Genomic DNA, 17022 nt, shown 5'->3' with positions numbered 1-17022 from the left:
GGCTTCAGGAAGGAAGCAGAGAAACAGGATGAGGACAGGGATACCATACACCCTTCAGATACACTGTCAGGGGGGCACCTCCTCCAACTGGGTCTCACCGAAAAGCCTATTCCGCCATCAACTCACTGAAGTATTGATTCATCTACTGAAGTTAGCCATAGTGATCCGAACACCCCTCAATCACGCTGCCATCGTATGGAACCTCTGAGGGGAGACTTCATATTCACACCAGACCACCCACGAAAGGCTCACACTAAACTTCCCTGACCCATCAGGTGGGGTTAGAGATTAAGGCCTTTTTTCAGAGCTCCCCTAAAGACCATGTGGGAGGAAAATCACGAAAAACCCTATTCCTAACACCTTGGGAAGCTGCTGGTTTGTTTAGAGGAAAGCACACGACCCCTCCCCCTCTAACACATTCACATCATGGAACAGGGAGCCCCACTCCCAAGTGCCACCAACACTGAGTGAGCATAAATGGCCTGATCCAGGTTGTCTACAGGAACTAAATTCATCATAGCCAAAACTTGCCAAGGGACCTGGTGTCTAACAGGCTGATGAACAAACTTTAGGCTCCCTAGGCAGGAGAACAAGCAGTATGAAAAGGAACCAGCTGTCAACAGATTTGAGCTACGGGAGCAAACTCAGAACTATGAGACAGCAGCCAGACATAATGGCATACACAGAATGAGTCTTCCTGCGTGAGATTCGGATGCCATTTGGTGGGAGTCCTAGAAAAAGAGTAAGAAAGCCCAATGTTAGAAATTTTAAAAGCATATTCAGGCTCTAGCCTCCATCTGAAGGAAACAGACAGAAGAAACTAAGAAATAATTATACCTCTCTAACTCAGAATGGCAGTCAGACCCAGTGGAACCCCATGATAGCTTGCAGGGACTGCATTTGGAAGTGGGAATTCGGTGCAGGGAGTTCATTATCTTAATGTGAGCAGCTTTGCTAGTGGTGGTTCCCTAGCCAGGTCCCCGACTGTCTGTCCCACTGGATTTAAGCCTGATAGTAGGAGACAAATGTGTGTCTCCACATAGAGTCAGTTCCTTACAGCTCTGCAACAAGGGACACCACCCACGGGAAAGGAAGCACAGAAGTCAGTAGTTAGTCACTGAAAAGTTTCTACACCCCATAAGCCTCTCCACTGACACAGCAATCCAGATCGGACCAAATCAAACCAAATTTGAAACAGCCCAGGTTTAATGGGTAAAATGCTTTCAGGTGATTTTCCAGCCCCCCAGAGAGGAGATGGGAGAGACTGAAAAACCAGTCTGATTTCTGGGGGACAGCTTGAATACCCTGTGGGCGTGGTCTTGAGCACCTCTGGGGAAGGGCTGCACGGTTTGGAGAGAGATGGAGAGGGGATTTGGGGTGGAACTTCTACCAGAACATTCCAGACTCTTTATGCCAGAGGCTGGGGTGAAGCTTCCACCAGAACAGTGAATTTTATCAGGTGTTTATTACAGGGTTTACCCTGTACACTTACTTGGCTCTGGTATTGTGTCCCCTATTTATGTTGAAGACCTAGCTCCTAAGACCTCAGAATGTTACTTTTTGAGACAGCGTTTCTTTTTGTAACAGTCCCAGCTGTCTTGGAACTAGATCCCGTAGGCCAGATTGGCCTTGAACTCACAGAGATTCACCTGTATCCGCCTCCTGAGAGCTGGGATGAAAGGCGTGAGCAATACATCTGGCTCCTGGATATAGTCTTAACAAGTTAAAATGGGGTACTTAAGGTGGAACCTAATTCAAAGTACATGCAGTAGGGTCAAAACTCAGTGTCATTGTCCTTGGCTTCTCAGCAGCCCTCATTGTCCACCATATTCAGTGAGTCCGGTTTTATCCCATGCATTTTCAGTCCCAGTCCAGCTGGCCTTGGTGATCTCCTAATAGATCAGCCCCACCGTCTCAGTGGGTGGGTGCCCCCCTCGTGGTCTTGACTTCCTTGCTCATGTTCTCCCTCCTTCTGTTCTTCATTACTGCATGTACTGGCTTTGTGGGAGCCTAGCCGATTTGGATGCTCACCTTTCTAGACCTGGATGGAGGGGGGAGGACCTTGGACTGCCCACAGGGCAGGGAACCCTGACTGCTCTTTGGACTGGAGAGGGAGGGGGAGGGGAGTGGGGCGTGGAGAGGGGGAGGGGGAAGGGAGGCGGGGAGGAGGCGGAAATTTTTAATTAAAAAAAATTTTAAAAAATTATTGTTTTTATGAGATGAGGACACAGACACCCCATCCAGTAAGGACACAAAAGATCGTCTGCAGATCGAGGAAGATGAGAGGCCTGTAGAGAACCCAATTTCAGATCTCCAAAATCTGGAGAATAAATGCCTGCTGAGCATGCTTCCGGTCTCCCGCTCTCCGAGACGAGAGCAAAACTTACTGCACCTCAGCAAATAGCCCTTACGTTCAGATCGTGTGGAAATACAACACGAGGACTGAGGACTGAGAAGGTCCTCAGCATCGCTGCTTTGCCCGAGTTCACTATGTTAGAAGACCCTATGGCAGTTTAAAATCCGCTCTGACCAGAGGACCCACGGTGACGCTGTAAACCCTCCCCCAAGGTCAGGCCTCAGGGATGCAGGAGGAACTCTGAGGAGAAGATGGGTGCCAGGATTCACCACGCCCGGACAAAGTGCGCCACCCTACTGCTGGTGACTCGTAACCCAGAAATACCATCCATCACAGTTGCTTAGCGACAACGGGGACATTCTTCTTTCCGCCGGCGGAGGCCTATCCCAGACCTCGGACTACTTTACCGAGAGTCCCACCCTGCTTAAGTCCCACCCCTGCGTTAGCCTCCCCGCTCATTTCCCGCGCCACACCCGCCAGAGCCCCGCCTCTTAATTCTCGGCCTATCCTGAGCAGTGTCACGCACTAGCCCTGCCCACCATCACCTATCCTGCTCCACGCCACGCACAGATCCCGCCCACCGGGCCATCCCCCTTGGCCTTTCCCGCGCCTCTGAGTCCCACCCACTGCCTCCCTCGACCTATCCCGCGCCCTGGAGCCCAGCCCCCAGCCTTTCCCCGGCCTATCCAGCGCCGCTCCCTCATCCGCCCCGCCCTCCTCGGCGGTGTGAACGCGCTGTGACGTGTGTTGGGCGCGCAGTGCGCAGCTGTGGTCTGTGTTTGGTACCCACTGCCATGCCCAAGCGGAGCTGCCCGTTCGCGGACGCTTCCCCGCTGCAGCTCAAGGTCCATGTGGGCCCGAGAGAGTTGAGCCGCGGTGTGTTCGCCGAACGCTACTCGCGCGAGGTCTTCGGTGAGTGCGGGGTTCTGTGGTAGAGCAGGCCGTGCTGCACGCGTGGGGCAGCGGGAGACCCCAACTGGCCTGAGCGTCGCGACCTCAGGGGGTAGAGGCGGCCAGAGGCCGCTCCGGGAAAATCCGAGTCGAAGCCGACTACTGCCGAGTGGTCCAGCCTGGCGCAGGACAGGCGGAGGGCCTGGACCGGGTGGGCGCGAAGGCGTGCGCTGCAGTAGGCCCTCTCAAGTGGGCTTTCTAGCGGATGGATGTTGTTGAGCATTGCTTTGCCGTAATGACTCTCTGGGGTAGATGCAACGCGATTTACCTTGCTTAGAGCAAAGTTTTCACCTATAATTCTGAGTGGTACCACTGTGCCTTCGAATGTGCCATAAAGCCCGGGCTTCAGAAGTACAAACTCCCTATTCAGCCCCAAGTGTGTAGCTAATTGGCCTTTTCCCTTTCTGTACTCTGCCGACACCTCGGGGGTGATGAAGTGTGAGAACTGAACAGCAAACCGTCGTGCCCTCGAAAAAATGGAGACATGGCGGCCGGGGTGGGGGGGGGGTTGTGACCTATGCCTTTGATGCCAGCACTCACGAGGCAAAGGCAGGCGGAGCTCTTGAGTTCGAGGCCAGCGTGGGCTATTAGTGAGATGTCTTAAAACAGCAATAACAATAGATCAGCCCCACTGTCTCAGTGGGTGGGTGCACCCCTCGTGGTCCTGACTTCCTTGCTCATGTTCTCCCTCCTTCTGCTCCTCATTGGGACCTTGGGAGCTCAGTCCGGTGCTCCAGTGTGGGTCTCTGTCTCTATCTCCATACATCACCAGATGAAGGTTCTATGGTGATATGCAAGATATTCGTCAGTATTGCTATAGGATAGGGTCATTTCAGGTTCCCTATCCTCAGCTGCCCAAGGAACTAACTGGGGACATCGCCTTGGGCTCCTGGGAGCCACTCTAGGTTCAAGTCTCTGGCCAACCCTAAGGTGGCTCCCTTAACTAAGATTTGTGCTTCCCTGCTCCCCTATCCAACCTTCCTTTATCCCAATCATCCTGTTTCCCCAAGTTCCCCCCATCCTCCCCTTCTCACTTTTCTCTCCCCTTACCCCCATCCCACCCCACCCCCAAGATCCCAATTTTTTCCCCGGCAATTTTGTCTACTTTCCATAGCCAGGAGGATAACTATATGTTTTTCTTTGGGTTCACCTTCTTATTAGCTTCTTTAGGATCACCAATTATAGACTCCGTGACCTTTATTTATGGCTAGAAACCAATTATGAGTGAGTACTGGACTGTGACTGAAAAAACATGGGATAAAACCGGACTCTCTGAACATGGCGAACAATGAGGGCTGATGAGAAGCCAAGGACAATGGCACGGGGTTTTGATCCTACTTCATGTTCTGTCTTTGTGGGAGCCTAGCCAGTTTGGATGTTCACCTTCCTAGACATGGACGGAGGGGGGAGGACCTTGGACTTTCCACAGGGCAGGGAACCCTGACTTCTCTTTGGACTGGAGAGGGAGGGGCAGAGAAGTAGGGGGAGGGGGAAAAGGGTAGAAGGAGGGGGAGGGAAATGGGAGGCTGGGAGGAGGGGGAAACTTTTTTTCTTTTTCTCAATAAAAAATTAAAAAAAAAAACAAACAGCAATAACAAAATGCAAACAGGATCTAGAAGATGGCTAAGCCTGACCCTGAGTCAGATCCCAAGAACACACTGTAGGAGAGAAATCAGCTCCTGAAAGTTGTCTTTTGACCTCCACATTCACAATGAATAAGTCAAATTTCATTTTTTTTTCCATGTAAACAAGGAGTTCAAAAGAAGACCTACGTATAATTGGAACCTCAACCCGGCTCTACCTTTTTAAGGACTTATGTCCTGGAGCACTTGCCAGAGCCAGTCAGAGCCAGGTCAGGGAGGGGTGCTGGGTTCTGGGGTGTTGTATAGTAAAACAGGACACACAGTGTGAGGCCTGAAGGATGAATACCAAGCCTCAGCCCACACTCTGGACTCTTCTGTGGGTCAGGAGTTCTTGAGGACAAAGGTTACTCTCCACACCGGACTCTTTCTATTCCCCAAACAATGTATCTTAAGCTGACCTTGAACTTAAACAGTCCTACTATTCAGCCTCCTGAATGCTAGGATGTGCCCCACATCCACTTGCTGTCTTAGAGTAGGAGGTGGCACCGAGTGTAGCTAGGCTGATAACAGCCACTCTCTTTGAATTTTTGCTTGATGTTGCTGCTGCCAACTTCACAGAGAGCCCTGGGTCTGGCAGGTCTCCCCTGGCTGTGGCTGTATGTGGGAGTGAGTTTTTCTGGGACTAGCAACACTGTTTCACTTTGAGGTTTCCTGGGCCTGTTGCCAAGCGGGAAGCCACTGTTAAAGGTGTGAGCAGCCACTTATCCTGGGATGGTGGGTGGGAGGGCCTGGCAGATTCTGACAGACTTCGTCAAGAGGTTGCTGGCCATGTTCCCTATAGTAAGTACAGTTGTTCACTGGCCTGACAGTGATTGTCGGTGTTGTTTTAAACCTGTGTCTGTTTCCTGCCTCCTTGGGGCACTTGCTGTTGAGAATGAATGCTTTAGGGCCAGAGTTTTCTCTGGTTGTAAGACGAGCTCTCAGGAGTGCTGGGAGGATGAGGAGGAGATTTGCTGTGGCTGCTGAAATTGGCTAATGAAAGGAGCAGCAGTGTTGTGCACAGCCGGGCGGAAGGGTTGGGCTGCATGATCTGCAGACTGCTCTGGGAGGACACAACAGTGGAACCAGAGGAAGGAGAGCAGGAGAGCCTTTTCAGCTTGGAGGCAGGGAGACCCTGGCAGTGTCACGACTGAGGGGACAGGCACGAAGAGGGACTCTGTGCCTTGCAGGGTCATAGAACGGCTGTGCAAGGGCTTTGCTGTTGGCAGTATTGTCTTTAGAAAGACTCTTCTTCCCCCAGAAAGAACCAAGCAGCTCCTTTTCCAAGGGGCCCAAGCCTATAGAGATCATGTATTGGGAGAAGGCTGTTCCATCATCCACCTGCCGGAGTCACTGAAGCCTGGCCTGGCTGGGGCCCCTCAAGCTACAAGGGGACAGATGTTGATTGGACCTGATGGCCGACTGACACGGTGCCAAACTCAAGCTTCAGAAGCTGGTGAGTGGCTGCCAGTGGTACTTGCTGGCTATTGCACCTAGGAAAGACCTTGGCAAATGTTCTGTTCAGGGACTATGACTACCTGAGCAAGCAGGATCCACTCAGAGCAGTGGTTCTCAACCTGTGGCTTGCAACCCTTTAGCAAACCTCTATCTCCAAAAATATTTACAGTACAGTTCTTAACAATAGCAAAATTATAGTCATAAAGTAGCAACAAAAATCATATTATGGTTGGGGATAACCACAACATGAGGAACTGTATTAAAGGGTTGCAGCATTAGGAAGGAAGAAGGTTCGGAAGCTTCCTTTTGTTGGGAAGTCTGCCCCTCACAGACATCCAGGAGTAGAATTTAAAAGCTTCAGACTGTTGTATCAGAACAACAGGGCTCTCTTGGTGTAGAAGAATTGTCTGTATTCTGTCAATCATATCTTAAATAAACGCTGATTGGCTGGTAGCCAGGTAGGAAGTATAGGTGGTAAGACCAGACAGGAAGTAGAGGTGGGGCATTGAGAACAGGAGAATTCTGGGAAGCAGGAAGCTCCCTCGCCAGTTCTGCCCAGACCACCAAAGAAGCAAGATGTGACTTGCCCCGCTGAAAAAGGTACTGAGCCATGTGGCTAACATAGATAAGAATAATGGATTAGTATAAGCTATAAGAGCTAATAAGAAGGCTGAGCTAATGGACCAATCAATTTATAATCTTATGGAGACCTCTGTGTGATTTTCTTTGGGGCTAAATGGCTTTGGGAACTGGGCAGGACAGAAACCCCAATAAACCTGGTCCTCATATTTCAGAATGGCGCCCAGCGTGGGACAACTGCATTCACATAAAGCCCTAAAGAGTTTGGGAAGTAATTCTAGACAGAAAAGAATAAAGCATGGCTTCTTGGTAGCAATAATTTCTCAGGTCTGCTGTGCTTGCTAGAGGCAAGCAAGCACTCTCATCTAAGAGAGGCTTCCTGACTCAGCTTTAGCTGTAAAACCTTGCAGCTCTTATAAGAGGTCCTGCCATGAAACAGTTAAATGGTGTTGATGAAAAGCTGAATGCATGCTTTCTGGTTTTCAGCGGTAGCAGGAAAAAAAGTTGTGCTGTTTTAAAATGCCGGTTTTCTGGGCCGTCCTGCCAGGGCAAACTCTAACTTGTTCAGGCATGCAGTCTGACTGTGGAGCATTTAAGTGTGGTTTGTGAGCACACTGCTGCAGCTTGCTTGCTGGCAGAGACTTTGAAACACCATAGAATTGTGGCAGTAAACATGGCTACAGCCAGTACCTCCACCATGAGGCTGGAATCACAGAAAGCTAAGGAATGGGCTGGATCCAGCTGTCAAAGCCACAGCTTTAATCCTACCCATATTGCTTAGTAAATTAAAGACTCGTGTGATCAGAAAAAGAGAGATATACAGTAAAGATAGATTCAAAGATGAAGAAAAGCTATAAATTGTTTACTGTGTGTTTAAAAATATATGCAGGCTTAGGAGAGAAAAGAAAAAGGTTAAAATCCTTAAAATAAAAAAGAAAGAGTAGTTGGTTATGGTGGTACACACCTTTAATCCCAATGCCTGGGGGGCAGAGGCAGACAGATCTCTGTGAGTTCAAGGTGTGGTAGCACACACCTTTAATCCCAGCACTGGGGAGGCAGAGACAGGCGGATCTCTATGAATTCAAAGATAGCCTGGTCTACAGAGAGAGTTCCAGAACAGCCAAAGATACACAGAGAACCTGTCCCAAAAAGTAAAAGTAAAAATAAAGGTTAAAATAAAGCCACGTAAAGTTGGAAAACATACAGAGAATCTTGATACTGTACGTTATTATGCTCTCTTTGAATTGTTTGAATGATGAGGAAGGAGCAACAGCTGCTAAAAGATAATTTGCTTATAAATACTGCTGAATTAGTCCAAGATAGGTATTTTGAAAATACCTTGGCTTCAAAATTGAAGTCAAAAGGTGTGTTACTTTGGAGAAGAGATTTTGCTTTTGTTTCCACAGGAAATGAGAGACTGTGGATTCATTCTGAGTTAAGAAAAATTAGGTTTGATCAAGGAAGACCACCTGAGAAATCTCCAGTAGGAACAGATGGCCCAGATGTCTGAGTTCTACATCCAGAACAGATTCAAGACTGCTTCCTGAAATGATCAAGACTCATAAGATACTCCAGTCAGGACTTGATCATAATTTAAATTTCTTTAGGTCCCCATAAGATTATCAGCGCCCCCAGCCAGCTGGAAGTAGCTTAGAATACTAGACCCACATTCCCAAAAAATGGACTATGGATATTTTCCTTTGTTTAAAAAAAAGAGAGAGAGAGAGAAGCCGGGTGGTGGTGGCGCACGCCTTTAATCCCAGCACTCGGGAGGCAGAGGCAGGCGGATCTCTGTGAGTTTGAGGCCAGCCTGGTCTACAAGAGCTAGTTCCAGGACAGGAACCAAAAAGCTATGGAAAAACCCTGTCTCGAAAATCCAAAAAAAAAAAAAAAAAAAAAGAGGGGGAAGTGGTGTGGGAGATTGTCTGTATTCTGCCAATCATATCTTAAATAAACACTGATTGGGTGGTAGCCAGGTAGGAAGTATAGATGGGAAAACCAGACAGGAAGTAGAGGGTGGGGCATTGAGAACAGGAGAATTCTGGGAAGCAGAAAGCTCCCTCACCAGTTTTGCCCAGACCACCAAAGAAGCAGGATGTGACTTGCCCCGCTGAAAAAGTTACTGAGCCATGTGGCTAACATAGATAAGAATAATGGATTAATATAAGCTACAAGAGCTAATAAGAAGGCTGAGCTAATGGACCAATCAGTTTATAATCTTATGGAGACCTCTGTGTGATTTTCTTTGGGGCTAAAAGGCTATGGGAACTGGGCAGGACAGAAACCCCAACAAGCCTGGCCCTCATGTTACACTCTCCTGTGTCCCATCTGTAGTAGGAACATACTGGTCCATTGCCTGTTGAGACATGGTTCTCATGTGACTGGTGAGAACCGGCCTCTGCCACAGCCCTGAATCTGGGTGGCCCCCGAGGCAGCACAGAAACCTCCTAGCTGACCAGTGAAACAGGGGACCACATCTTGAGACCTAGACAGAGGCACGGAGTTCTGATAGAGTACTCCAGGAAGAGTGGACCCATTCGTGGTAGGACCAGGCAGGTGGTCTGTCTGGAGTCCGTGACCAGTCCTGGGAATGCCTCTAGGTGGCTGACAGGTGTCAGGACTCAGTTGCTGGGAAAGGTCTGTGCACACTGCTCTCTTGCTCTTCCAGTGTATTTCCAGTTTTGACAGCCTGGGTGTTTTTTCCTCACAGGACTGCCTGGGACAGCACCCATTGTTTGTTCATCCTGCGTGAGATCTGTGGATGGGAACGCAGTCTGCAGCCAGTGCGACCGGGCCCTGTGTGGACGATGTATATATACCTGCTGGAGCTGCGGTGCCTTGGCCTGTATACTGTGTGGCCTTGCAGAGTGAGTGCTGCAGAAATCATGGTCTCTCTCCTGGGTGGGCTCTCTGTAGGCACCATTTACCATCATGTTACAGTACAGGACTTGGTGGTAAATGCTCTCTGCTCAGCTCTTCTCAAGACTCAGTGACTCTTGTTTTGTTTTGTTTTTCGTTTTTCGAGACAGGGTTTCTCTGTAGCTTTGGAGCCTGTCCTGGAACTAGCTCTTGTAGACCAGGCTGACCTCGAACTCCCAGAGATCCGCCTTCCTCTGCCTCCCGAGTGCTGGGATTAAAGGCATGCGCCACCACCGCCCGGCTTTCAGTGACTCTTTTGAAAGAAGTTCATGTTTCTCAAGTGACTGTGGACTACTTAAAGCAGCTGCCTGGCTTAAACAGCCTTGTGGTCTGGTCTTCTGAGTCCTTATTAGAACTCCAATAGTCTACACTGTTTCTCAGCTTCAGTTTTTACCCAGTGTGCCTATCATTTGGGGATTGCCTCACATGTGCCACTGTGTCCACTCAGGTCAGGCCTGCCCTCGGGAAAGGGGCACTGCAGCCGGCTGGGTCAGCTCTTTGTTTGGAAGTGCTTGGTCAGTGAGTGGATACTGCGGAGCCCTGCCCCCTTGTCCCATCCAAATGTGTGTGGAATCAGTACGATGGATCCAGACAAGCTCAGACCCAACATTTATAAAACTAATGGATCAGATGGAAAACCACACATCACATGGCAGATCCTTGCCACCACTCTACAGTGGTTTGGAGGAACCAGGAGTGCCATGCAGATGTGCTCTGGGGAAAAGATTTAGATGCCTGTAGGGCTGGTCATGCTGACGCTGGGAGGGAGGATTTGCCAGGCTGCCTCCCAGCTTCTGATGGCTGCTTGCTCTTCGTGTTCCTGTCAATGGCCATCTTGTTCCTGTCTTCGTGTCACATCTCTGTGTGTCTCATGACATCTGCTCACCTATCTGGGAAACTAGGACTAGAGCCTAGATGTCAGGTCCACAGGATGTTTGCACCTCCTCCCAGAGACAGTGGCATCCCCAACTGTCCCTGAAAAGCTACCACCTCCTGAGTCTGTCTTCCAACAAGTTCACATGCTGAGGTGTCCTAGGATTAAGGGCTTCAGTAAGTAGGGAGCATTCAGCCTCTTAGGCGGCTTTTCTTTCTCTTGAAAATGCAGCTATGCTGATGACGGTGAGAAGACACTTTGCACCAGCTGTGCTATGTTTGAAGACTGATGTGGCCATGGACAACCAAGATGCTCACACTGAAGAGAGAGGAGGAGGCTTTTTTATGCATTATGTTTTGTACCCCAGTAACGAGTGAATAAACCTCTTTATATTTGCACGAGGACTCCCTTTCTTCTGTCAGCCGTGCTCAGGGCAGCAGTGACAGCTTCAGGGGCCAGCTTTCCCAGCAGCACGCACCTTATCTCCTGTATGGTGTGACTCCTGCTTATTGCAACCCACCTGACAGGCAAGCCAGGCCCAGAGAACTCTTTCCTGTCCTCCTGCAGCTGGATCTCAGGAGGCTGGCTGCCTCTCACCCTGAATGGCCACTGTCACATGACCAGCCCTTTTCAATACCCACGTAGCCGGGCCCCAGGTGATTTACTAAACTGTTGCCCTCCAGAGGTTTGGCCCAGTGGAGTCCTGTTGATGCTAGGGGTATGACGGTCCTCACTGCATCTTCAGAGATATGTTTTGTTGTGTTTTGTTTGAGACAGGGTTTCTCTGTGTAGCCCTGTCTGTCCTAGAACTCACTCTGTAGGCCAGGGTGGCCTCAAACTCACAGAGATCCTACTGCCTCTGCCTTCCGAGTGCTGGGATCAAAGGTGTGCGCCACCACTGACAGCCAGAGATGTAGTTTATGCAGGGCTTTGGAAGGAGTTCACAGAGGTAAAATGGCCTGGGAGGTAGTGGTGGGCCAGGTACTCCAGCCCCCTGGCTCTGCTAATTAGAAGGGTTTGGCTGGTGGGAGGGTAGACAGCACAGAGCTCCCCTCACCCCACCCTGTAAGGACAGCTATGGCTGTTGGTCCCCATGCACATCAGTGAGGTGTTGCCCTAAATGAGGTTGGTTAGCTTCCTGGTATGATTGGACAGTTGACCCATAGCCCCTTTATAAGCAGGAGGGTTGGAGGCTGCAGGTGGAGAGAGCCTTACTGCTGTGGATAATGGGATCCTGGCTAGTTCTGAGGGTTAGGTAGTGCTGAAAGCTGCTGGTCTGTAGCAGTTAGGCTGCTAATAGCAGGGCTGGGAAGGAGGGGCATCCAATTAGGCCAGCCAGTGAAGCTCTGTCTGAGGATGGGATTTGAGGTACTCCCCAGAGTGAGCAAGGACAGACGGACGGATGGGTGTGTTTGCAGCAAGGGCTCACTATTAGCTCTGGCTGTCCTCGAACTAGACAAGGCTGGTCTCAAACTCAACAGAGATCCATCTGCCTCTGCCTCCTGAGTGCTGAGATTAAAGGCGTGTGCCACTATTCCTGGCAATCTTCTGGATCTTAAACATTCTGAGGCTGTCTTAAGTGCTAAAGCCATCAACACTAGTCTGCAGGTATCAGAAAGGAGCTGGCTGCTGGGGGCTTGCCAGGTACCCACAGGAACCAAAGCAAACCCTGGCCCCACACCACACTGTCACTCCCATGGCTTCTGATGCTGCTTCATCCTGCTGTAGCTTTCTCTCGGGCCCTCCATTCTGTCCTCTAGCCTGCTTAGCCATGTTTTTCATGAGTCCTGTTGTAGCCCATCTCTCTCACCAGCTAGGAGCATTGCATAGCCCCCACCACCTTCAGGCTGTCCTCATAAGTAGCTGACTGGCTCTAAATGTAAAACACTGGAGATTTTACCTCTCCTGCCCCCCTAGGGTTCAGTCCACTCCCGAGCATGCTAAGCATGCTTGCTCCTTGGCTCCACTCACTTCTGTGGCTGGAGGCTCTTCCTCTGGATGTCCCCGTGGTTCAGGTTAGGCTCAGAAGCATCCTAATGCCTTAATGCACAGCCCCGTTGACTTTTCTGATTCCACCATTCAGAATATGATATATTTGTTAACCCTTCAGCTGTGATGTGGGTGGGTTCCCAAGAGCTATGACTTCGCTTGAAATGGCACCTTATGTGTCACAGACTTGTGATCTGCCCAACATCCTTCCATGGAGCAGCGATGACTTAGAAATGGTTTGACCCATGCCTGTCTTAGTCTCCCAAGCATTAGGATGATGATCAAATGCCACCACCATGTCTGGCTTTTTATATGTATTCTGGGGATCAAAATCAGGTCATGTTTACACCATAGGCATTTTTACCAAAGGAGCACACCAGCCCTTATACAACTTTTTAAAAGAAGAAAGTACCAAGACATTAGATAGCACCCAATGTCGAATGGTAACTCCAAAGAAGGGAATGAGATGAGCCCAGGGTGCAGTTCCTGCCTACAGGATGCCCAGCTGTGGTGTGGGAGGGGATTCAGAGAACCTATGAAAAGGATTGAGATTTTGGGGATTAGAGCTAGCGTGGCCAGAGTTTGCACACCAGATTGCCAGTGTAACCTGTACACTGGAACAGGGCACCCTTGAAAGGGTTAACGTGTCAGGTTTTGTTGTTGGGGTTTTTCGTTTTGTTTTTCGGTTTTTCGAGATAGGGTTTCTCTGTAACTTCGGAGCCTGTCCTGTCTGTAGACCAGGCTGACTCGAACTCACAGAGAATCTCCCTGCTTCTGCATCCTGAGTGCTGGGATTAAAGGCCTGTGCCACCACCACCTGGGAAGAGTTAATGTTTTTGAGAACCAGGAAGAGGACAAGAAGCAGTCGACATTCCTAGCAAAAAAGGGATACGGGGAGGATCCTCACCAGGGCCTCCCATCTCCTCGTGGAAACTGCATGAAGTGCTGCTGGCATTGGACTGATGTGTAGCAGCTTCCTGCAGGACTTCACTGTCCTGTCTTGGGGGAGCTCTTTAAGACAGGATGTTGAGAAGTGGTGAAACACTCCTGCAGGGAAGCTCAGCAAGTAAACTCAAGGGTTTCAGAAGTCCCTGAAACTAACCAGATTCCCTAGGTCTGTCCCAAGCATTCTCAGGTCCGATGAACTACCTGGAACAAGCAAAATCCCCCAAAGCTCTGTCAAAGAGGCTCAGACTACTCTTCAGCCTGTAGTTTATGCAGTGTGTGTGTGAGCTGTCACCGATGCTTTGGTGACGCAGCTGTCTCCTGAGTCACTTCTGTTCTTATAAACAACCCTTCCCTTACTTATTTTATTGAGACAGGGTTTCTCTGTGTAGCTTTGGTACCTGTCCTAGAACTCGCTCTGTAGACCAGGCTGGCCTCAAACTCACAGAGATCCACCTGCCTCTGCCTCCGAAGATTAAAGGCGTGCACCACCACTGTCCGGCCACCTATATTCTATAGAACTAGGTTCACCAGGTGGTATCTGTACTTTGGTCTATCATTGGTTCCCTAGCTGGGGTAAATAGACATTTGCTTGCATCACCCCAGGAACAGTATCATACAAATACTCAACCATATTCCAGCACATAACTCTGATGTTGGATTCCCCTCTGTATGCTGTGAATACCATTGGTTAATAAAGCTGTTTCCGGCCAATGGCTTAACAAAATATAGCCAGGCTGAAAAAGATGTAGAGAGAGTAGGTAGAGTCAGAGAGATGCCATGTAGCCACCAGCTGGAACTTTGCCTATAGGCCATGACTTCATGGTGATGCACAGATTAATGGAGATGGGTTAGTTTAGGATAAAAGAGCTAGCTAGCAATATGCTATAAGATCTTGGTCTATTGATAGAAATTTAAGGTCATTTTTGTTATGTATATATTTCTTCTCTTGATTAAGGTATTGTGTTTGTGCAGCTCATTTTAAAATGTAATGGATAATTAAGAAATATAGGTTAACAGATCATCATCTATAATAGTCAAGCTTATAGTCATGTTAGGTTTTCTAGATATATATAGATATATTTCAGTTAGATAATCTTCAAATCTTTCAGAGACCTTCAGAATATGGCATTTAAAATGTTTTAAAAGCTGGGGATTTTTCATGACAGTGAAGCTCATCTGCTCCTGGCAGCACCAATCTACTTCAAGAGGATGATAGGCACCAAAAAGGCTCCTTATGGAGTTTGTTGGCCATTTGGGCAAGAAAGTGCTCTTTCCTGGACTGCTTGGTGTTATGCTGTGTGAGCTGGACATGTAGGACCCACGGAGAGATGACTGGTGAGCTTGGGGTTCCTGTTTCATGAAAGGGTCTGCCAGACATTCTGCAGGACACAGAAGAAAGTGACTGACAAACTGCCAATATAGGAGGAACTATCTTTGAAATTTCCTGCTTCATGGAAAAGTCTGCTGGATACTATGGGCCTATAGGCTGAAAATGGTTGCTGCAACATTACAGAAGAACTTCGGGTGACAATCCAGGCAGAGAGATGTCTCTGTCAATTCTAGAGTTTTGGAAGTTGCTTACAATGTACTTCCTGTTAACATAAGTAATAATATATCCTTCTTTGATGGAGTTGAAGAAAAGACAGTTACAATTATCAATTATAATTTTCCTTAGTTATGACAAAAGACAAAGCAGATATAAATATTGTAACTGTAATTCTTGCTTGATACCTGTTTTATGTAATTTTACTATGTTAAGATTAAAACCTTCCTTTTTATTTACAGAAAAGGGAAGGTGATGTGGGAGTCTCCTCTGTATGCTGTGAATACCATTGGTTAATAAAGAAGCTGCTTTCGGCCATTGGCTTAACAGAATATAGCCGGGCTGGAAAAGATATATATAGAAAGAGAGTAGGCAGAATTAGTGAAAAGCCATATAGCCACCACCAGAGATGGATGCCCCCGCTGGAGCCTGCCAAAACTTTGCCGGCAACCCATAACTTCATGGTGATGTACACATGAATGGAGATGGGATAGTTTAGGATATAAGAGCTAGTTAGCAATATGCTTAAGCTATTGTCCAAACAGTATTGCAAACAGTAACAGTTTCTGAGTGGTTATTTCAGATCTAAGTGGCCAGGAACCAACGAGCATCTTTCCCCAACACAACTTGGGTGTCACAATACAAGTACTCAACCTTTATCCTAGAACATATCCAAAAGGTCTTTCACCTAAGTCCCCAGAAGACAAACAGTAAACTCTCCTTTCCTGGCCTCAGTAAGTCGTTTCCCTAAATGGAAACTAAAACCATTAAGCAATTACTCCTCGTTCCTACCGGTCCCCACCCTGGCAAAAACTATTCAACTTTCTATAAACTGGACTACTTTAGAGAACTCATGTAAGCTTACCAGACCCTTCCATGGCTGCAAGGTCTAGCCCCTTATCTGCTCTGGTTGTAGGGTAGCCCAGGTCTGCCTTTGGTGAGCATCCCCTAGACACCTGGCTCTTGCCTACAGTGGTTCTATTGGGCAGCTGTGTGAGTGACAGTGGGCTCATTGACCATCACTGTATTCACTCCACTAAGAGCGTTGCCCACCTGTGAGGGAGGCATCCAAAGACCCTTCCTCTGTACTAGAGACATCCCCAAGAGCTCTTGTGGAAAGAACAGCTTGCTGGTTTATTTTAGATAAGGTTTTACTCTTAGTCTGAGGGTCATGGAGAGCACTATTTGTCATGTGTACGTTTGCTCCACCCCCACCCCTTTTTGATAGGGTCTTGCTGTGTAGGCCTGGCTGGGCTTACACTCGAGAGCTATCTGCCTCCACCTTCTGAGTGCTGGACTAAAGGTGTGCACCGTCACCTGGATCTGGTGCCTATTCTCACTAGATCCTTAGTAACTTCAAGGAACAGTATGCAGTGCTCTGTACACCTCCAGGAGGGCTCTAGAAGTCACCACTAGTATGGCTTGTGGTCACCCAGAGAAAAATTTAGGCTGTTCTAGGGGTGGATATTCTCATCTCCCAGAGGTCAAGACCACCACCAACTCCTACTTTTCCAAGAGCCAGACACTATCTCAGTAAGGCCACCAGCTACTGGGTTCCCACACCCACAGGGAGCCCAGCACTTGGATGCCTCTAATGGTTTGACTCATCTCTTGCTGCAGTAGCCACCAGTAGCCACCAGGTGGCACCAACAGCATATTCAGTATATCTTGGAGGCTGCTTGAACACTCTTAAGAGTATGACCTTGGCTCCGGTCACCTCCATCCAAACCCATAATGGCCCCATTTTGTTCAGTCACAGACATGCTATGTGATTTCAATCAGG

The 17022-nt window shown here is 48.7% G+C and overlaps 1 protein-coding gene across 2 annotated transcripts; it reads left to right on the top strand.

Annotated features, from left to right (window-relative positions):
- The first annotated feature begins 3081 nt into the window (after positions 1–3081).
- Siva1 (SIVA1 apoptosis inducing factor) lies at positions 3082–15564 on the top strand. 2 transcript variants are annotated; one of them, XM_075948012.1, is made up of 4 exons: positions 3093–3268; positions 6191–6385; positions 9677–9833; positions 10991–15564. In XM_075948012.1, exons 1-4 carry the CDS (start codon positions 3151–3153, stop codon positions 11046–11048), a joined length of 528 nt encoding a protein of 175 aa, XP_075804127.1. In that variant the 5' UTR covers positions 3093–3150; the 3' UTR covers positions 11049–15564. The 2 variants fall into 2 exon arrangements, with proteins under 2 accessions (XP_075804128.1, XP_075804127.1); XM_075948013.1 differs by lacking the exon at positions 6191–6385 and having other exon boundaries at positions 3082–3268; positions 10991–11172.
- Positions 15565–17022: the final 1458 nt, after the last annotated feature.

The sequence above is a fragment of the Microtus pennsylvanicus genome, chromosome 14 (genome assembly GCF_037038515.1).
Source record: "Microtus pennsylvanicus isolate mMicPen1 chromosome 14, mMicPen1.hap1, whole genome shotgun sequence".
Taxonomy (NCBI): domain Eukaryota; kingdom Metazoa; phylum Chordata; class Mammalia; order Rodentia; family Cricetidae; genus Microtus; species Microtus pennsylvanicus.
Note: the sequence above shows the minus strand (reverse complement) of the source record. Positions and strands in the feature narration are given on the sequence as shown.

Bases quoted from the DNA above. Each gene is read 5' to 3' on its own strand.
- Siva1 (XM_075948012.1), top strand. From the start codon at position 3,151: ATGCCCAAGCGGAGCTGCCCGTTCGCGGACGCTTCCCCGCTGCAGCTC. The intron at 3,269-6,190 runs GTGAGTGCGGGG...TTCTTCCCCCAG, and splicing joins CTACTCGCGCGAGGTCTTCG to AAAGAACCAAGCAGCTCCTT. The intron at 9,834-10,990 runs GTGAGTGCTGCA...TTGAAAATGCAG, and splicing joins ATACTGTGTGGCCTTGCAGA to CTATGCTGATGACGGTGAGA.